Genomic DNA, 22,918 nt, shown 5'->3' on the forward strand with positions numbered 1-22,918 from the left:
TATTCAAACACTACTTTTCTGAGTAGTTTGCACTATGATGGAGTGAGTTGTAACCCGTTTCTTACTCAGGGCAGTGCAGATACTACGATATTCATTTCTTAAAGCAGATTCTTGTATTTGGCTGAAATGCTATGGTAAATGTCAATCTATCAATTGATTTTAATGAAGTTTACCTGTGTATTTACATCCTTTGAATTAAGAAGATTTTGAGGTACTTATTAAGTTTGCCATAGTGTATGTGTGCAACCATCACTGGGCTAAGAACAAAAGGAAAGAGTTTGTTGATAAATACATACAGTTACATCAGTGGCTTTCCCTCATAGCAGTTGATTCAAATGTTCTCTGATAAAACTTGGTTGAAGAACTCAACTTATTTTCCATTAAGACTCGCTGTCATGCATCCAAACAAGCTGGGGATTGATGGGATGGCTAGCTACTGTCCAAAAAAAGGTCCTGTTAGTTTTGATAGTTAAGTGAACTTTACACTATGCCCTTGCAGAGGTGAAGACTGACCACAGGCTGGGCTGTGTGAACAAAGGTGTAGCCCACAGGCTGCAGCAAAGGACAGAAAATAATGATCTTTGCAATGAGAGCAGCACAGCATTGAAGCAGAGAGAATGTAGGATCTCCATCCTCAGCAATTATCAGAACTTTCTTGGAAAAGGCCCTTAGCAACATGGTCTGTGAATGTAGCTGGGTTTTGAAGAAGAGGATGGACTAGTTGATTTCCAGCAGCAACTTCCATCCCAACGTGTTTTCCCTAATTTTTCTTCATATTTACAGTAAACTCTAGGGCGTAGTTATTCTTCTCAGCTGAAGGATGAAAACTTCTCACTATGCAGGAATTTGATTGCATTCAGTTGTCCATCTACACTTTTACCGAACTCTGAACAAAAGGTTCAGTAAAAACTGATGCTTTTAAGAGTTAAATGCCCTTAAATCTAGCACAGAAAGCCATACTGAAGGTCAGAAGTGTCTGTAACCTTCTGAATTTTTCTAAGCGTGAACAGAAGAGATGGAAACCTGAACAGTCTTTGATTCTAACAATGTCCCCAGGTGCTTTAGGGAAAGGTGGCAGACGTCCAGAATGACACAGATGTGGAGTCATTTGTCTCTACTGAAGGTCTCATTCCAGTCTCTATTAGAAAGGAACTGATTTAATACCTGCACCACTGCAACAGAATTTTAACCCATCTGAAAAATAAATACATAAACAACATTGATTTTTTTATAAAGGAAAGAAGCAGCAGCACATAATATTACTCTTCGCTTCCCCTCATAACCCACGACATTTGTTTCTGCAGCATTATGCATGCTGACAGTGATTAAGGAGTTTCCACAATTAGTATGCACATTCTTAATTAATAATCTAACTGACATATTTTGCTGTATTAAAAATGTTCCAAATATACTTTAATCTCCCTGTTTCCATAGTGGAGTTAGCTACTCGTTAAGATATAACCTCTTTTTTTTTTTCTTGATTCTTCTCCAGAATCAATTCAAGCTTTTTGTAAATCTCATAAATAAAGCTCAATGTCAAGAATTAATTTAGTTTATTTATCTTTTGGAAGGATTTATTGATCCTTTGAGTGAAGGAACTGTATTAGTATCATGTAGCATTATGATGATGATTGAATGGAGATCCACTGTAGCATTCAAACTATGGTCATTTTCACGTTACTTGAGAGCCATCAGCATATATACATGATATGTGTGGTAGTTTTGTCTCTATTTCTTTGAGGGAGTCATATACTGTAGATCACACAAATAGGGTTTTTGTAAACTTTGATGAGGGCAACTGGCATCTAATATAAATATAAATGAGATCTGCTAATCTGGATTAGCTAATTGCTCATCCGCTGTTTCTACCTGTTTTCTGACCAAACTGTTTAGTTCATTTTGCTCAGATCTTTCATCTTAACCCAAGAGCCTAATCCCTTTAAGACCACATATAATTGAATTTTTCTCTTTGGGTTTTGTGTTTGTGCTAGTTTTATGTTGTTTTAAAGTTGGTCTGAAAAACAAGCCAACTTTTGTACTTTCTGTGATTTAATGTTAAGAAAGTTGAACAGAAGCCTTCTCCAGAAATCTTAAAAGACCTGTCACTTGTTGGCAGCCTTGGACATGCACTTCATTTTCTTCTGATTCGGTGATACTGAAGTTCTGAACAAGTTAATTGGCCTTTAAATATTTCCTAAGGATTATTGATAAGAAGGCCCGGCTTTCCTTGGAAGTGTATGTTGAGATTGACCAACTTTAGTATTTTAGTTGCTTTAGGATTTGCTGAGGATTTTCCAATGACTAAGCACATAAAAGGATTTCTCTTTTATGTGTGTTGCTTCTTTTATGTCTATTAAGGGCTGAATTTACGCTTTAGTCTTCCTGAGTGGAGATCGTAATGCCGTTTGTTATTTGCCTTGCTACCAGTTTTTGTGAAATACCAGAGAACATTATATTCTCTCCATTAATTTTGGAAAAGGAATTTTAAAAGACTGGATTCTGAGATAAAAAATAAAACACATGCGTGTAACTAAGAAACTAAATCAAAACATTCCAAATCACAACAATGGCCCAGTCCTTTGGACAGAGAAAATGCAGATGGAGAGTTAATGCAAAGGTGGATGTGTTCTGAATGCTGAAAGATGTGAGCTTAAGTTGTCTCTGAGGGATGCTAACTGTATTCGGACAGTGAGTTCAGTGCTGCTATATCATAAGTGCTCTAGCATAGAAATTCAGATCTCTAGAGGCTACATAATGAATCTAGGAATTTCACTATGATTTGTCTACGCTAATTTTGAATTGTGCTTTTTCTTCAACTTCTGTCTGCCTGGAACACTGTTATGCCAAAAATCAATTTTCAGCTTGCTCTTGTGTACTTCTGTATAACTATTGGTGTGTTTAATGTTCTTAAACTGCATTTTAATGGTGTAGCTCTGAATGCTACTCATGCCTTACTGATACAGAACTGACACTGCATAACTTAGAATCACAATACTGCCTGCTAGAATGTTTCCCCACTCACTTAAAGGCCTTGAGTTGCACCAAGTAGCCAGAACTTGTTATGTGCATAGTAATGCAGCCACAGATATTTCCATTTTGGAGCTTACACAACACTGCAGGTAGAGAAGTTCACACCAGTGTTACGCTGCCTGAAAAGATGCACTCATGTTGTGATTTTTGTTTACCCAATGCCTCTTACATACATCAGTACTGTATAAAAGGAATTGGTAGAGCTACTTCAGACCCAGACGCTCATACTACTCTGTTTCCACAGAAGTGCTAGAATTCAGGTGTCACTTTGTTTCATACCATCTGTTCTCCATTTAGGTCTGTCCTGACACTGTTCATTGCTTTGATATGAACTTACATCTGTGTTCTTGGTTATTTTGCATTTTGCCAGGCTGGCATCTTCCCTGCTTATCTGTCTTTGGGATGTGTTCCCCCTTAGTGGGGAGCAGAACCTAAGCATTTGCTCCAGCTTAACATGTCAGCATAGCACATACTGTGTTCAAGAGATCATCAGTGCCTGACATTACTATAATTCCACTGCAACAGTGATTTCTTACACTTAACATTTCCACTTCATGGACTTACCTGGAGGTTAAAAGCAAAATGTAGGGACTCAAAATGGAACAGTACGAATCTGATCTCTTTCTTTTTAACTCCCTCTTACCCATAGCAACACAATATGACTCGGTTCAAATTCACAGTTCTTTTTATTATTCCATCACTTCCTATAAAAGTCCTGACTATATTCTGTATAGTTTGAGTATATTAAAGTATAATTCCTCTCAGTTAAGGGAAAACAGTTATGCATAGTCAGTAAGAGCAGATTCAACAAAGTTTGTACAAATAACTTCTTTATTGTGTAGCTAATTCTCAAGGCAGTTGTGTGTTTAGCTAGAAAGCGTTTTCCTATGACTGCTCTTGTTAAAATAATTTAGAATAAAAACAGTCTGCTTAAGGCCAGGATTGGCACACTTGGGGTATATGAAAGGTGTCTGAGGTAGCTGTGTGCGTGCAAAGTGAAAGGGAGAAATGAATTTTCATTGCAGTGTGTTGAGGATTACTTAAAATCAAACTTTCATTGCAGTGTATTGAGGATTACTTAAAATCAAACAAGTTGAAATATTAAAGAGGCCTAAAGGAGTTGGAAACCCAACTTTCTCACGTTCTTTTAGAGGTTATTTGGAATTTGAACTGCTTCATACTGCTAATGCACAGCAACAGGTTGGACATCCTTGTACCCGGTTACATTTCTTCTGCTAAATTTTAAAAAATCACAGTACAAAAAGCAAATCCCAAACAAGTTTATAGGCTATGTAATGTCAGCTTGACCAAACTCTGTGCAACAGTAGGCCAGTTTGGCACAAGACTTGATCTGAAGGGACAGGCAAAAATCCTTCCTTCCAATAGACTGATGGACTGTCACTCTCAGCATTTAACATGAATGATATCCTTTTGGATAATGCACTGTCATTTATCCTTATATCTGTGGTTATTTCACATGCAAAAGAAAACAGAGTAGCCAGTAACTTTAAAGAAGGAAGTAATATTCCTTCTTACAAGGGCATTACTAAAAATTTTGTGTGATGTATTTGGTTTTGAAACAAAAGAGAAGGGTCGTGTGTGCGCAATGCAGCAAATGCCAAAGGTTCATTTGTTCATCTGGAGAGAGTAATTGGCTAAAGAAGATTTTGAACACATTTGTTTCACTGTGAAGGGCACCATAAACTTATTGTAAAGTAAATCTGTCTCACATGCTATCTGTAATTTAGTTATTCTAATTCAGATCCAGTATTCTGCTATTAGCGTAACAGATAGAAAAAATATGTCAGAATAATATGGCAGAACAATAGGGTTTTGGTGAGATTGCTTTTCAGACTGCTGTTTCATTCTCATCGTTTGCAGAAGTCTGGCTTTAATTAAACAATTTATGAGAGAACAGATGCTCTTCTGCAAGGACTCATCAAAAGATCTGTTATCTCATCTGCATTTTGATATAGAACAAACTTTTAGAGAAGAAGAATTTGGAAAGATAACTTTTTACGTAGTTACTGGATAACTTTTTACGTAGTTATTGGTGTATCACCAATAAAACTAGCATTTCAGACCTACAAGTGCTGTTAACTCTTCGGCCAGAGTAAGATTTCATAGTAGCAATCAAAACTGCAGTGAATTCAGAAGTAAAACAATGGCAACAGTCAATCATCAGTAATTATTATCTTTGTGAGAGATCGTCTCTTTGGGCAAACTTTTCTTAGTGCTTAGGAAGTGCTTAGGAGTGCTTAGGAAACATTAATGTCCATAAATCCATGGGACCTGATGGGGTGCACCCGCGGGTGCTGAGAGAGCTGGCGGAGGTTATTGCTAAGCCGCTCTCTGTAATTTTTCAAAGGTCTTGGAGAACTGGGGAGGTGCCTGAAGACTGGAGGATGGCCAATGTCACCCCAGTCTTCAAAAAGGGCAAGAAGGATGACCCGGGTAATTATAGGCCAGTCAGCCTCACCTCTGTCCCAGGGAAGGTGATGGAACAGCTTGTGCTGGATGCCATCTCCAGACAACTGGGAGAAAAGGAGGTTATCAGGAGTACTCAGCATGGGTTCACCAAGGGGAGGTCGTGCTCGACCAACCTGGTGGCCTTTTATGAAGATGTCACTAGCTGGGTGGACGGGGGGAGAGCGGTAGATGTAGTCTACCTTGATTTCAGTAAGGCTTTTGATACGGTCCCCCATGACATCCTTATAACAAAGCTGAGGAAGTATGGGATAGATGAGTGGACGGTGAAGTGGATCGAGAATTGGCTGACTGGCAGAGTGCAGAGGGTTGTCGTTGGCGGTGCGGTGTCTGGCTGGAGGCCTGTGACTAGTGGTGTCCCCCAGGGGTCTGTGCTGGGTCCAGTCTTGTTCAACATCTTCATCAACGACCTTGATGAGGGGATAGTGGCCACCCTCAGCAAGTTTGCTGATGACACGAAGCTGGGAGGATTGGCTGACACGCCTGAAGGCTGTGCGGCCATTCAGAGAGACCTGGACAGGCTGGAGAGCTGGGCAGTAAGAAACCGGATGAGGTTTAACATAAGCAAGTGTAGAGTCTTGCATCTTGGTAGAAATAATTGCATACACCAGTACAGGTTGGGGGAAGACCTGCTGGAGAGGAGCTCTGCTGAGAGGGACCTGGGCGTCCTGGTGGACGACAGGTTGGCCATGAGCCAGCAGTGTGCCCTTGTAGCCAAAAAGGCCAATGGCATTCTGGGGTGCATTAAAAAGAGCGTAGCCAGCAGGTCAAGGGAGGTGATCCTCCCCCTCTACTCTGCCCTGGTGAGGCCTCATCTGGAATACTGTGTCCAGTTCTGGGCTCCCCAGTACAAAAAAGACAGGGATCTCTTGGAAAGAGTCCAGCGGAGGGCCACAAAGATGGTGAAGGGCCTGGACCATCTCCCCTACGAGGAGAGACTTAGGGAACTGGGTCTGTTTAGCCTTGAGAAAAGAAGGCTGAGAGGGGACTTGATCCAGGTTTATAAATACCTGAGGTGTGGGAGCTATAGTGGCGAGGCTGGTCTCTTTTCAGTAGTGCGTGGGGACAGGACTAGGGGCAATGGGCTGAAACTCCAGCATAGGAAGTTCCGCACGAATGTGCGCAAGAACTTCTTTACGGTGAGGGTGACGGAGCACTGGAACAGGCTGCCCAGGGAGGTGGTGGAGTCTCCTTCTCTGGAGATATTCAAGACCCGCCTGGACGCCTACCTGTGCGACGTGGTGTAGGGAGCCTGCTTTGGCAGGGGGGTTGGACTCGATGATCTCTAGAGGTCCCTTCCAACCCCTATAATTCTGTGATTCTGTGATTCTGTGATTTTCACTGTTAGCAATTTCAGTGGGTGGATAAGAACATAGTCTGTCGAGACTAGACCATGTTCTTGCTGTAATCCATACATCTTTGTTCTTCATGAGAAGATGCAGTTGTTTTTAACAGTTGTAATAAATTGCTGCTGTAACCCAGACTCACATTTCTTGCCTACAGTAAACATTCACATGCAACATCAGGTTGATCAGTCATGCATAATTTCTAACTCTAAAGTCATTTTCCTTCAGCCAGCAAACCTGGTGCTGAACGTGATTCATCTGTGCTATCTGAACTCATCGGCATGTGTAACTCATCTGCTGTTGGGATTAAGGTGTTTTCTATACTTTGTACTATGGCAAGAAAGAAAATAATAATTAAAAATTAAAAAAATAATAAAAAATAGTTTTTGATTTCTCATGTATTAGATGATATGCAGGCATATGACAAAGAGGTATTTTACCAAATGAATTTGCGTTTTAAATACCTAACAGGGTAGTAGACAAGGCAGAAAAGAATGGCCACTAGAAAGTTGCTTGCAGATTTAGTTATTTCTTAAAGGAAGAGATTCTTAGTTTCCTAGGCTGTCCATATGTCCATCTTTTGCTATGATGTGCACTGACACATAACAGTTAATATTTTAAAGTTCTATGGATTCCTGTTTGTATCTTCATATTTGCATCTTCAGGGCTTTGACTACTTTGTGGACCATTCAGTGAATGCATTTGATGTTTTTTTTTCTCTGTTTCAGGAGGAACAGCTTCCAGACAAAAAGGCTTTTTGGGATGTATTCGATCTCTGCACTTAAATGGACAGAAACTTGACCTTGAAGAAAGAGCTAAAATGACTCCTGGTGTTAAACCTGGATGTCCAGGGCACTGCAGTAGTTATGGTAACCTGTGCCACAATGGGGGAAAATGCGTGGAGAAGTACAATGGGTATTCTTGTGATTGCACCAGCTCAGCCTATGAAGGGCCCTTCTGCAAGGAAGGTAGGCAAAAAGCTTTTATCCGAAGTCTTTAGTCCTTTCTGAATATCTGTAACACAGTTTCACCCACATCAGCTTGTTGTCCACCATACTCCAAGAGGCTGTTCAAATATAAGCTTAACCTTGAGCGTTTATGTTAAGTGAACTTGAATTCCTCCACTTGATAACTTCAGTACTCAGAAATTAAAATAGTGCTCATTGTACTGTTATTTAAATTGCCAACCGTATCACACTATGATTCCTCTATTCAGTTGCATATAACTTGGTCCACATGTTTACCAGTGGGGCTGAAAGTTTCCCTGACAGTTCTCTGCCCATGTCTGAATGTTTCATTTGCTTGATTTTAAACATAATCTGGTTTTATCCACCTTAAGAAAACCATCTCTTTACAGAGATCTAAGTAATGATGTGACAAAAAGGGGGGAGTCTTTTCCTATGTTTGTGGTGATCCCTGTTTCAACCCATCTAAACTTGGCCATGAGATGAGTTATCAAAAATAATAATATCAGGAAAGAAACTGACTTGTACGGTTCGCTTTTGGAGAATCACGTCCATACCGAACCTGTTCGCTGGCTTTTAGGAGACGTTGCCAACACCTGAAAAAGGAGTGGGGCAAATAAAGTGCATCCGATTTTGATAGCATGCTCTTGGAGAAAAGAAGAAACTACCACAATCCTTGCTTAATAGCAGCAAGTTGCAGTGCTAGTATTTTGATTTCCATGACTGTCCCTCATCTTGCAAATGTGACAGGTTGACTAAGTGGGTCACATCATCTTCTGGTGTAAATTGGCTTAGTTATACTGAAGTCCGTGGAACTGTGCCCACTTCCATGAGCAGAAGATTTGACACCAGTGTTCTGAGAGGCATAGCAAACAACCATGTAGTATCCTGTTAGGAGATGCTGCTATAGAGGTAGATCTGCTTTACTGGAAAACAGCTGTTGTCACTTGCATTTATTTTGTAGCCAAATTATGTTGTGAGTAGTGAAAACACAATTTGAGTTCTTGTGTTCTGAGCGTCTAATGACAGGAGCTTCTCTTGGAGCTGCTGCTCTCCCTCAGTGACTTTCTTGGGATTAACGTGTTGCTTTCATGGCGATTTTGCTTAAAAAGAAGACTGGAAAGGACAATTTTGTTGTTGTCTTTTCTGTGGGAGGAAGATAGAGAATATCGCCTTAGAAATTGATTGTCAGAAGATGGTAAAACTGATAATTTATTTGACTAACGAACTTTTTGGGTTGTTCCATCTTGTAGAGCAATGATTCAAGCACTATAATATGAACGTGTATGCCTGTCCGCATATGCTACCCTACCCTTCACTGTGTCAGACATATAGTCTGAGGAAGGGCTTTCTCCTTATCCAAATTATAGAATGGTATTGTAAGCCGGGTCAAGAGCATTCTGCAGTGTTCTCTTTCTAAGGTAGCCAGTTTGTGTGCATACCTGTCTGAAACATCTGAAAACATAGTAGCTGAAACTGTTTGTTTGGTTTATATGTTCTTTCAGAGGTTTCTGCTTTGTTTGAAGCCGGCACTTCTATTACCTATATTTTCCAAGAACCTTACCCTGTCACAAAAAATGCAAGCACTTCAAGTTCTGCCATTTACGCAGATGCCATCATGTCCAAGGAAAATATTGCGTTTAGCTTTCTTACAGCACACGCTCCAAGCCTTCTGCTGTACATCAACACCTACTTCCATGAATATTTGGCTGTGATTCTCTCCAAGAACGGTAAGTACTCTTGATGTACTACCACAGTGAGACCTGTGTGAACTGTGTTTTTTTGGGATAATGCTATCTGCAGCCTTTATCAGCTTTGTGGTATTCAGCTCATGCAAACAGCCATTGGTCTTTTTTATGTCGTTTTATTTGGCATTTGATGCTGCATTTGCTTAACTGGTCTTTGAGTAATCATGTTGTTGGGGCTTAAAATGTGCTTTGACTTCCATTTGGCAAGACTGTACAATGGCAATTCCTTGCTATTTTTTCCGCACTGAGATCCATTAGATCTCCAAGATAAGGGAATAAGAAATTTCATGATGGTACAACAACACTTGGTGCAGAAATATGTTATCATTTTATCTTTGCCATTCTTTCTCACCTTGTTTATTGCATTCCAATGGAATATGGCCAGTACCTGTGAATATTAAAGCCAGAGAATGTCTAGATCTTGTAGGTTCACACTCAAGAACACAAGGCGTAACTCCATTAGTTATTAAGAAGGTACTGTCTGAAAAGATGTGAAGATTTTAGGGCATAGACCATGCATATTCTAGGTGTGAATCTGGCTCCTGAGTTCCCACAGTGCATTCAGAAAACACAATCCAGAAACACATCATCCTACTCAAAGGAGGATGTTTGAATTATTCAAGAGCTGTTGGGCACTAGAGCATTGGAAATGATGAGTAAGCTTATTGGTGAGTCACCAACCTGCGGCAGTACAATAGAAAGTTTATGCTGTGTGCTTGAATATGCACGTTTGACTGAATGATCCAGACCAGAATGAAACATTACAAATTCCATAATAGCTGGGTTCTCAGGTGCCATCAGCTTAAACTTTAAAGAGGAAAAACAAACAAACAACAACCACCAAACCCTTTTATTCTCTGTATGGACTTTGCTGTTGCTTATCTCCTGGTTATGTAACATGGCCAGAATTTAAGCTGGTATGAAATGAGCATTCAAATGTTGCAGACTCATCTCCCACTTTGCTCTGAGGCAAGTGTCAATGTGCATGATTCTTAGATAAATGATATCCCAGTGTGAAGATTCATGGTTGGAGAGATTAGTCCCTGCTGAGGTGAAACCTTAGAATCTACTTCTCAGTTAAACTTAGGGCTCTCTATTCCAATCAGGCAATCAAAAATAGCCTTAAAGTGAGTGAGAAAGTAATATCCATTCAGATCACTGTAATGTAGTGTAAAATAACCTTAGGAACATGAGCCAATTGCAGTTTATTGATGAAATGTTACCAGTGGCAAGCTGCAGTTGTGAGATCCCATGTGTCTATGTATATATTTTAATGCTGCATAAGCTAACTTTTTAAAGTATTTTTCAAGCTACTACTGAGACATGCTGTTAGTTCCCTTTTCTATTATCCACAAAATAGCTGCAAATTAGTAGTTAACAAAAATAACAATAAGAAAAACATTCTTGGTATTTTAAGCTTCTCATGTTAAGTATTTAAAGTAAAATAAGTAAAATTAACTGCAAGGGTTGGTTATGTTTGGACTGTGGTGAAGGCGGCTTGTGTAAAAATGAACTTGTGTAGACAGCTTGTATAGTCAGGTGTGAAATACTCCCTGTAAAATCAATTGGCTTCAGTAAAAGTAATAAATAATTACATTTAACCCTAAGGCCGTTTCCAGTGTCAGTGTGTAAAGGAGGTCATATCGTTAGAACTTACAGTACATATTGATTGAGACACCAGAATTATGGTTGTAAAATGATTCACTTAGAGTCATCCATTAGGTCAGTTTCAGATTTAGAAATGGAAATAAAATATACTCATTCTTGGACATTGCTTCATGCATGCAGCACATTGTCAGTCAGGCAGAAAGGCCTTCGGTGCTCGGTGTTGTAGAGGACAGGTGCTCAGGAGTTAAAGATAGAACTGATGTTGGGTACCAAGTGTCAGTGTAGAAACGGCCATTCTGGATCTATAAAGATGACCACTTTCTCTGACATTAGATGTTCTGTAGCACTTGAAGACCAATACTTATAGAAGCAATTCCCACCCAAAAATGTATCTACATCACAATATTGTTCTGATCCCATCTGGTCAATTCATGCCATGAAATCTTATGGGCAAGTTTTCAGAAGTTGATGTTTTTAAAGATGACTCAGTACAGATTCCTTCTGCCATTAGTTAGTTTTTGGTCTTCTAAATCACACATGCTCCTTGGAAAATGTAGACAATAATGCAGCATTGTCTTCTCCTCTACAGTTTTATCTATTATATCCATGGAATTTTAAATTGTATGTATGTATAAATGAATATATGTTGTATACAGATGTGTACATATTATTAACTCGCAGACATTTTGAAGAGGACTTTTTCTAGCATTTTTTTCAGAGGATTATGCCCTGGAGCCACCTGTGTTTTTAACACGGATTAATCAAAAGATTACAATCAAATAGTGAGGAACCCGGTTTAATTAGTTAGCAGGAAGAAATGCATTCATACTTCACAAAGTTATGCTCTCTCATGAGCAGTGCCACAAGGTCATATGCTTTGAGATCTTTCACACTTGAGAAGTGTCTGAATAACTTGATTACTCTGTGACTACGGACAGAGCTGTGGTGCAGCAGAATCGCTGTGGTGCATGTAGTCTCCAGGGTTGTCGTAATAATGACTGGTGAAAGTCCAGTTTATTTATAAACAGCTCTCAGCTGTACCAGCACTATAGAAGGGCACCGATGCTACCACCGTGTTATGCAAACACAGCTGGTCAACACGTGGAGCTCACCTATGCTGGGTACTGGGCCTGTTTTAGGGGAGAAGAGCCTGCTTGCTGTAACTGCTGCATTGATCCCACTTCCAAAAGATAAACTGTGCTGCAGTAGTTGCAGTAACTGTGCTGTAGAACTTTCAAATAGTAGTGCCCATTACCAAGCTACAGAAAACGGCTAAATGGCTCTAATTAGCCTTTTCAGTGTGTCAGTCCACAGAAGTTATTCACATCACGGGAAGCTACTGCCAAGAATTTTCTTTCTTTCTTTCTTTCTCAGGCGGAATTTTCACTGTGCATTTTGGCTAATTTACATTATTTCAGTAAATTAACAGTACCTTAGTATTATAATGCACTCGGCTTGATATCTAAAGATAATAATTGCTGGGGGAGGGGAGGGGAAATGTTAGGATAGAAATGGTTAGTGTCTCTCCCTTCTGCATTCTTCCTTCCCCCTGCAAGTAATCAGATGCAACATGAATATGATGAAGTATGTAGTCTAGAAAATGATTCCCCGTGTATTCTTCACTCTCAGTGTGGTTGTATTTCTCTGATTTCAAACCTAGAAAAAGGCCAGATAGTTATCATCAGAGAAAAGAGATAGAATCTCAAAGTACCCTAGAGTGATTGAAAATTTATCTGAATCTATTATCTGACCTAAGAATCGAATCGATTTGAGTCCTTTTTTTCCACCACAGTCCTTCTATCCAGGACCTACTGGCATCTGAGCGAGCTCTGTTCTCTGTTTTGGAAAGCAAATATCTGAAATTGCATAGGAAAGATTAAAGGCAAGAAAAAAGCATGTTACAGGCAAAAGTACAAATGAAAGCATCCTGTGAAGTCTGAGATGTGCGGTGTATAGAAGCAGGGCCTAGATAAACTTTAGTGACCTCTCCTAAAAGGACTTGAAATCAACTGATGCTTAAATAGGCAAACGAACCAAAAGCTATAATAGATGTAGCATGAATTAACACTCTTCAAAAAAAGTCATAATTGAGCAGCTACTGATTTTTAATAAATGACTAATTTACTGCCATATTCTCCTTTCTCAAAGTCAACAGCTGCTCTTTCTGTTGAAGGCATGAAGATTCTGCTTGATTTTGCCTTGCGTATCTGTTGAGCTGCATCTCCAACAACTTTTCTCAAACCAAATTGAAGACTTTCGGAGGTAAAGAGGCAGACAAAGGAACTAACTCATTCTTTGAGGCAATAATCTTTTGATTCTGTTCCTACTGCACACTCTGAGGTTTAACAAGGCAAAGCTAAATTAGGGAAAATAGATTTTAGCGGTGATTTTCAAGTCTTCTCTACTTCTTGGAGCTTTATCACCTCGTGGTTTTTTATTTGGGATGTGGGTATTGTGGAACATAACTGCTGCAGAAAGCCTTGCTAGGGTAAGTTATCGATAGTGCAGTAGTTTTATCTTTTGAGAACACCTTCTGGCTTAAAGAGTTTCAACATCCATTGAACAACCTGCACAATTTATGTGACTGTGAAATGGAAAATGATGCCAAGGTTCAGGTATAGTTATTTTTAACAGATCAGGAGCAGGAAAGTGAGTTAGGTTGGAAGACAGCTTTGTTGTGGAGACTCGAGCAACTCTGAGGAGACTTAGTATCATTCCTTGTCAAGCTCTAGGTTACAGCCACTAAATTATCTTTCACATGGCAGATACAACTATATATCTTCTACAGAACTTTCCAATCAATTACAATTGTTGATCATAAAATTTTACATTACTTAGTGAGGAAGGGAGTAGTGAGAGTTTGATGAGGAATATAAAAGAAATTGTCCCTGATTGACTGTAAATGGGATGTTGTCTATGGCATAAGCAGTAAGGGGGATTGAGTGGCGAGAGATATACCAGTTTCTTTATGTAACTAGAGAAATTTCTGTGGTAGAAGCATCTCTGGTCCTTCGGGTGATTTCTTGTTGTGAGCATGCTTTGTGGAAAATAGAAATGCTGATTAGTTTTCAGTTCAATTCCAGCAATAAGAAGTTATTAAGACAGTAGCTGGACTGGGCGCCTAAAGCCTGTTTTGCTTTCTTTTAGTACCTGACACTCTAAATCTCTAAGTGTATAAAACTTAAAGGAGCCATTCAGCCATGGACTTTGACAGATTTCTTTATCTGCTTTCCAAGAGGAGAGAAGTGAAAGTCTGTCTCATTACCTCAATTCATGGACATATTTGTACTTGCAAAGATCATTTTACTGTACGGAAGGGTCAAGAGATGTTCTGGAGACCCAGAAGGGAAAAACAAGGGAACCGTAATTGGATTACACGGAGCAGAAAGTGCTGAGCATGCAGTCAATAACTGACTTGTGCTCTGCATATATAGAGACTGACTTTGAACTCACTGGTATCTGGCATAAAACCCCAGACCAACAGCTACAGATAATCAGCTAGAAAGAGAACAGACATTTGCTACTGTTAGAAGGAGATCTTTTTCCTCCTGGAAATAAATACCTGAAGGGTATTTATTAGAATATTAAGAGAAGCAAGGGTGCAAGGAGGACAAAGCCAGTCTCTTTTCATTTGTGCCTGGCGGACAAAAAGCAGTGAGCAAAGCCTGAGACGCAGAAAGAGCAGGAAACACTGTGTGGGTGACAGCAGTAAGACAGGCTGACGTGGAGTCTCTCCCTGTGGAGATCCTCAGAATCTGCCTGGACATGGCCCAGGGCTGCAAGCTGTAGTGGACCTGCTTCAGCAGGGTTTGGGCTGGATGACCTCCAGCTGTCTCCCAGCTTCAACTATTCTGTGATTACGTGAGAGATTCCAGAAGATTGAAACAGCGAACATATATATGTATAAGCATTCATTTTGCTAAGAGAAAACATACTACCATTACATGATAACGTATATATAATGCTACCATTATATGATTCTTGTAATAGAATTGTTATCTGAAACTATCCCTTGAGAGTTTGCATTAATCAGGAAAAGGTCTCTGATTAGAGGATCTAACTTGTGCAGTCACAGAGGCTGGCAAAACTAATGAAATAGGCAGTGCTCAGATAGACTTTTCTTTGCTAAATGTTACAGCTGTGAGGTCAGTATGAGAAAAGGCCTTGACTGAATGGTGGTGGCTGGAAGCTATTACGAGGAGAATGGAAACCGTAAGTTAGGATCTTGGTGAGAGCAGGGTGGCTTGCATTTCTCAGGGTATCATAGCAAAGGATCTCAGCCTTTTTTCCCTGGGAGATGTTCATGCAGATTCAGTGATACGTATAATTTGCAAAGCTGACTTGAACTTGTGGAATATAATTCATGGGATGATAGTTTTTGTTTCGTTCACTGGACAAGAGAAAAAGGTCTTCCTGCAATCCTGGCTCTACACTGGTCTTAAATGAAAAGTACGGTGTGAAGTGCAAGCCTAGCAAGATAAGATGAGTAAACCATGGGACCTGCTGTGTGTCTGACCATGAGAAGACTAATGGCGTCCGTTGTGCGTTTAATGATGGGAAGAGAGATCTAAGCATCAGATTATACAGATAGTTTTTGTTAATGGAGGGTCTTAAAGTGACTTAAAATTCCAAAGGAAGTGTTGAAAAGGTGTAGATTGAAATTTTACAGAATAAATCTCACAGTCTGAAAGCACATATTTTCAGGGAGATTTAACAGGGATGTCTGGTGTTTTGAGCTCTTCTTCATCTCTAGATTAGGTCACATTTGGGGAAAAGCAGTAATTAATGATGTTGCAACATGTAAAAAAAAATGCAGAAAAAATTCACCAAGAAGTAGCTAGAGATGATCTTAATGACTAATAATATTATTTGAAACTGCTGCTTATCCAGAGATTTCCTGTAATTTTCCAAAGTATATGAGCATTCGTCTCATTCACCAGTGGATAAACTGGAGCACAAAGAAGGAAAATTATGTTAGCAGGCATCAATCTGGTAGATCCAGAGTGGTGGCAGTGATTAGTATTATTCCACATCCATTGGTTAGCCCTGTTCCCGTTATAGACCCGGCCATATAGACATGAACATGGGTTGTTCTGTTTAGAAGAATGTTTTCCTTAAAATCACTGGAGTAACCTTGGTATAAAAGCCACGGTATGATGAGCTCTTAGACTGTCATCATCTTTTAGACCCACAATATTTCAATATTTGCAATATTTTGTAGCTTTGAAGCAAGAAGCATCTGCCAGTTCCTTTTTAATTGCTGGCCAGCCTGTGTTGGGCCGACTGGTAGCTGGTGGGAATGATAATCCTACAAGGTTATACTCACTTGTCAGTCTTGTAAGGGAACTAGCCACATTTGCTGATGTTTAAATGATATTCCCGGTCTAGCTCCAGATGCCTAGCAGAATTGCAGAGTAAACTGAGGTCATGGACCTTCAGGCAGAATCTTTTCCTGTTTTTTTTTGTTTGTTTGTTTGTTTGTTTGTTTTTGTGGTTTGGTTTTCTGTTAGGGAAAGGTGAGTGGTTTGTTAGGCTTATTTCTCATTGTTTTGGTACAGGTTTTGTTTTGTATGGGGTTTTTTCCCCCTTAAATTGAAGAAAAGCTGTGTGAATGTGTGGCGATGATACAGGATAGCTTGAATAGGATCCATAAGTCCTGAATGTATTTAAGGGGGAAGTTTTGAGTGAAAAGCATTCAAATAAGAACCTTTTTTTCCACTACTACGAGACATTACCAAAAATGGGGAGCTTTGATTTATTTATTTTTTAACCCCATAAAACAGTCTCATCTAAACCAATGCTGTAGATAACCAATCATATCAGCAAATGGATTTGGCAGCTTCTCCTCTTTGTTTTCTCTGAGCAAAGCAAATAGCAAGAGTCACCTTCTAAAAATATGCAAGTACTTTCTTAGTTAAAAGCCAGTGGACGCTGAAGAGATGGGCCCTGTTCTTTGAATTACCAGCAGCACTTCCACTGAAGAGTAAATTTACTGAGTAAATATCCCTGGGGAGAAGCTGCTAATTAAGGAGCAGGTTTCTTAGCCAGCTGCTCCTAACCAAGAAAGCAGTCTTTCATTTTTAAATATCTAGGCTATAAAGAGGGACACTGGAGTTGTACAAGTTGCCAGAGAGGTATTTCCTGGTAGAGATGACAGAAAACTGTCATTTGATATTCTGCAATCAGCAATGAACAAACAACATTTCCACTTGATGAGTTTCAAATGGCTTTCTGGGCTAAATACTTTAATTTTTTCATAATTGCAATATCAATAGCCTCACTAATGTTTCCCTCCAGTTGTTTAATTGGTGCCTTCCTTCTTTATTTTCTCTTTTAGCAGCAGTTCAGATATGTGCTGGAGGTGGGTAGGGGGTAGCATCTTTAATACCTCACTGCCTGTTATGAGCAACTGACTACCAGCTTGAGCCAACTTCATGAGGTTCTGTTGCTCCTTAACATCTGGGTGCTTCTGTTGGACTGGGACATACGAGTATATTCCAAAGTCCTCATCTTGATAATATGTTTAATTTTCTACATACATATTTATCTCAGACTGGACTTGTCAGCTGCCTCGTTAGGTTCTTCATGACAAAATGACACGAGACCTGTAGTCCTGGTGACATGTGTGACAAGAGCATGGCTTGTAAATAACATTTTTGTTCAGGCTAAGCGCTTTGAAGTCTCTATACTAGCATTGTATCCTTGTATTACCAGTAGCCTCCAGAGCTCCTACTTCATCGTTCTCATCCTCAGCAAAAAGACAGAAGAAGTTGGAAAGAACCGTGCTATTCCTGTAGCTGCCCGGTGGTTGGTTATGCTGACACTGATCGTTAAGGTACTGCTAGCAAGCATTAACCCTGGCCTCCGTCGCCACTGAAACAATTTCTTGAGTGTTCTGTTTCAGAAACAGCATTACCTACCTATTCACCGTTTTGGGATGGCATTAATGCTGCCCTTCGGTCTCTGTTTCCTAGAACTTTTCTCAGCACAAGGGGAGCCCTCAGAAATCCTGTTGAAATGGTACTGTAGCTGCTTGATATGAGCACAGAGATGTCACTCAGCCCTACAGTAATGGATTATACTACTGCAGGTTGCAGACCGAAAGCCACGGTGGCGTGTAGCACGCAGTCTTTGATCCTGGCTGTGGCCTACTCAAAGTAGCATTGCAGCCCACGTGGACTCGTTTCCTGCAGAAATGGAGAAAAGAGGTCATGCTGTGGCTGAACTATTGCTGATCCACTCTCAGGCTATTCTGGAGGTGGCACAGTGCATCTCTGTGCTGATCTGCAGTCTGTGGTGGTACTCACCTGCAGAATTCAAAGCTAAAGAGGGACGGCTGTAATAATCAAGTGAGAATCTGCTCTTACCTAGTACTGCCGGGGTAATATGCCCCATGAAATTCCCCTGCCTGAGGCTGAAGCCATGATACCTCTTTCTTTTCTTCCCTCTCTCTTTTATGGACTTTATAGAAATAGCCTCCAGCAAATCCACATATATTAGAGAAGGAAGAAAACACAACATGCAGTGCATTGCTTGAGCATTATGGCACTCCAGGTGTGCACGCCCAGACACGGGGAACCGAAAAGAGGTTGACAAGCATGACTGCAACAAGACTGCCAGAAATTGAGCTGCTTATGGTTATTGTGAATCCCTATTGCGAGGCAGAAATGATGCGACAGTGAGAACAGAGCTGGTTTATATACACAGATTTTTATTTGTGATTAGTGACACTGGGATGATGTGAATGGATAAATTCAGCAGACCGGATAATCAAAATTCAGAGGACAAAAAAAATGCTTAATAACTATTTAATTAATAATCCATTTATTTTGCCTGTCAAATAGCAAAATGGTAGCATGTATTCTGCTAAAGAAGTGATTCTGTATTCTGCCAACATAAAAAGATTTGATAAGTGCATACCAAAATTAGCTCTCAGCTACACTGATGTAAATTCCAACCATCTCTGGAGACACGAACCCATGTATTCCTGATTTATATTAATGCGAAGTTGACTGCAGGAAAAATGCCAACTTGAATGAAATGATTCTGAAGAACAGCAATCAAAAGAAAAAAGAAGTTGCTATTGGAATTTAAAGGAATTGATGAGATGCTATTCATTCATCTCTTTAAACGGTTTAAGGTAAAATTGTACCGCTATAGATAGGTAAGATGCGTTCTTAATGGACATCAAGAATCTGCTCCAGTGTCTCCCAGCAAATGGAATGGATTATTTCTGCTTTAAAACGGAGTTTCTCTGATGTAAGACAATGGGTAAATCCCTATCTCAGAGTCGAGATAGATCACCTATCTGATGTCTGTCTTTGAACACAAATGTGCTGTTTACTGCATTGATTGCCTGGCTGTAGGAACACTGTTTATATTTCATACGCTGGTGTGACCGTAGCATTCGACAAGAGCAGACAAGTGCATTTACATTTACAAACTAATAATCTAGTACAAGGTCGTGCTCCATTTTCTGCACTAAGACCCTTTCAAAGGCTTCGGGTAAGAGGTGTATGAGTGGCTGATAGAGTTCTTGGACATGATTTTCAGTTAGAATCGATCTGTTTCTCTTTCACGATGCATTTCAGCTTACTCTGTGTGGCCATCCCAGCTGTGGTGTGCAGGGTCAGACAACCTTTCTGCTTTTATTGACTTTACTGCTGCCCAAACAAGCGGGTTTGAAAAGGTCCCTTAACTTCATTGCACTGTGGCTTCTTTTCTCACGTCCTTCTGGAGTAAAATGATTATAAGACATCTACATCTTTATCATCTTTATTCACTGTTAGATGCATCTTTCAGCAGAAAATAGGATTATGATTTAAGTTTGGACTTGTAAGTGCAACAAGAATGGTGATAAACCACAGCTCCTTGGCCTGGAAGTGAGGGGACAGGAGATTTGCAGTATGAATCGAAGCAGCTGAATCAGGACCTATAATATCACACTGAATAATTTAGTAATTTAGTAGTTGTTACTAACCTTGGTATCTTCAAAAATATTCCCCTCTGATATCTGTGAGAAAATGCCCTTAAATCCTTTTTTTTTTTTTTTTTTTCTTTTTTTTTTCCTTTTTCCCATTTTAAAACCTCCAATCCAGTAAACCTCTCAGTCAGCTAAAAAGCCTTCATCCTAATAATGTGTTACCATTTTCCCACTCATCTTTGGTAACTTCATCTCTATCCTGCAAAGCTCAGAAAGAGATGATGGCTCAAATGGGATTGTACAGACTGTTAGAAAAAGGTGCAGCTCTTAGGAGGCAGAGCAGCCAACGTCCTGATGAAACAAAGGCAGAGAGATGATCTGAGTGATATTTTTTTTAATGATTTGGTGATTCTATGGTCTTCACTTTGTCTAGTTTGGAATAATCGTTAACAGTAACTGTGAGTTTCATAGAGGTTGCAAAATTCCCCCTCTGCAGGAACTTTATATGTTGTTTTAAACTTGTAAAGTGGTTTTGCCTGTAGGACAGGAGGGTCGAACTTATTGCAGGAGAATTTGCAAGGCTAAAAAGAGAAGTTGTGTCCATGCTATGCGGTGAGGAGAGCAGACCCTTGTGACAGCTCATACAGGCACGCCTTAGGCTGCTCGTGCTGCCTTGTGACTTGTACACAAACATTGCCTCTGCAAACGCTGAAGCCAGTCTTTAGAGCTAACACTGTGTGAAAGCATCCCTTGGTGACAGTGAGTCAGTCGGTCCCCTTCATTTAGTAATGGTAATGTTTTCCTGTAGCCTTCTGCAAAGCCTAGTGGCTCTTGGAATAGTCTGGCTTTGCGCCGATGTAAGCACTGAAATGGAAGTAGATATGAGTTTTTACAATGGTTGTCAGAACAGGGAATGAATGAAGGACCCTTTGCTCAAGGTTGCAACGCCGTCCTTTGCTTTATCCTTTGAGACACTAAGAAAACAGCCTTGGAAAAGCTTTTTAACTCTGTAGTACCACTGTTGTTCAACATATTTTAGTTGCCGATACATAAAAAATGCCCTGTAAAAGCTTACTTTTTTTTTTTTTTTTTTTTTTTTTCCCCTCACTGCTGCTTTATTTGCACAAAAGTAGGCTTGAAAGGATTTTATCTGATTGTTTTTTTTCCCTTCTAAATTTTGTGTCTGTAGTTCCTCTGGTAGTTTGTGAAAGATAAAAAGTCACATTGAATTCCTTGTTTTCCTCTGCATTCCAATTTGTTGCACTACTGTTGTTATATCAGATTTTATTTTTTTTCTACAAAGACTAAAAGAGATACTTGAGAATTCTTTTTAAATTAATTATTTTTCAAATAGTTTAGAAAACCAAGGTCGAAGCTGTTTATTTTCAGACATCTTTTACAGTGTTTGTTTCCCTGCATCACATATAAATCATAACAAGTCCGAGCCTTTAAACTCTTCAAATGAAGTTACAGTTGTCACAGTTTTCACTGTTTTCTGCATTGTTTGTTAAGTCTGGATGAAGCCTTGACTTGGAATGGTAAAGTCTACAAGTACTGGTTCACCAGAACAGTGCAAGACCCTCATGCCCTCTGGTGGAAGCAGCCCTTCACAGACTAATGTATGAAGATCAACTCCCGTGGCCTTGCTTGGTCTGGCTCGCGGACAGAAACTCTCCTTTGATGTACTCAGTTACTCAATTAAGTTAGTTTCTCCACAGCAGAGTTTATTAGCTAGTAAGAAGGAAAACTCTTCTATGAGTTTCTTTTTTCATTAAAGTGTGAACTCTTTCATTTCTCCTCAACCTGTTTCTTGACTTTTTAACCTTGTTTCTTCACTATAATAAAAAGAAAATGAGTTATGTGTTGTGTAAAGGTATTGAACAGTATCTCATTGTGGACACAGGTTTTATAGAATTCTGTTGTGCTTTTAAGGAAGTTTACAGGTTCGATACAAGTTGAGTAAGGATGGACTGCTCATCTTCACAATCGACTCTGGAAATTTTGCCAACCGAGAGATGCATCACGTGAAGATCAACAGAGAAGGCAGAGAGCTCATCATTCAGGTATGTCACGGCTTGTTTTCAGAGCTAGATTCCAATGGGAGATGAGGTCTTTTCTTCACCCCGTTCCCTTGCATTGCCTGTTTTAAAAAGGTAGGATGAAGAGGACCATCTTACTGCTCCTTCTGTTTTCCTTCTGAGCCCACTTACTATTCATCAAATTTCAAAACAGATTTGCTGGGTCTGGGCCCCAGCCACTTAACAGAAGAGTGGCAGGGACTGAAGAGAAGCCTTGTGTTAAGAAAAGAACGAGAAAGGGAAAGAAACACATCACTTTCCTTTACTTCGCAGTTTCCGTTTCTGGGTGGTAAAATGATCTATGGTTAACACAGCAACTACGATAGGAAGGCCTGATTTGGTAGGAAGGAGGTTTACACTAACTGTCAGGGTTCTCCTCAAGTAGCAGTCTTCTATTGTCTGCTGCACTGTGGTTTTCTTCTATGCAGAACTAATTCTCCACAGTACATTTATAGAGGGGCCTCCTTTGTGTGTGCTCTGCAGTGCCTAGACGTGGATTTGGGGAAGCAGGGGAATTTCGGTGTCAAACATTTAAACTTTTTGGCAGGGGAAGTTTCTTTAAAGCCCTTTGTATGACTATTCTTGTGCACCTTTCCGCTTCCCGTGCAAAAATCAAAGCATATTCACTTGGCTATCTTTAGAAATTGAATCATGCTTGGGGGCAGAATGATTTGCAGCTGAGGTCCTTCCCACGAGTTTGCGGGACAAAGGTCTAGGTGTGTCTTTGTGCTGT

General features: G+C 39.9%; 1 protein-coding gene across 1 annotated transcript in view; it reads left to right on the plus strand.

The window, feature by feature from the left end:
- CNTNAP5 (contactin associated protein family member 5) overlaps positions 1 to 22,918 on the plus strand; it is a 250,326-nt gene that overhangs the window by 211,545 nt on the left and 15,863 nt on the right. Inside the window, exons 18-20 of the mRNA XM_072341043.1 lie at positions 7,592 to 7,831; positions 9,334 to 9,558; positions 22,040 to 22,170. Coding sequence (XP_072197144.1) covers positions 7,592 to 7,831; positions 9,334 to 9,558; positions 22,040 to 22,170 — 596 coding nt within the window. The remainder of the gene's footprint in view (positions 1 to 7,591; positions 7,832 to 9,333; positions 9,559 to 22,039; positions 22,171 to 22,918) is intronic.

The sequence above is a fragment of the Excalfactoria chinensis genome, chromosome 7 (assembly GCF_039878825.1).
Source record: "Excalfactoria chinensis isolate bCotChi1 chromosome 7, bCotChi1.hap2, whole genome shotgun sequence".
Lineage (NCBI taxonomy): Eukaryota > Metazoa > Chordata > Aves > Galliformes > Phasianidae > Excalfactoria > Excalfactoria chinensis.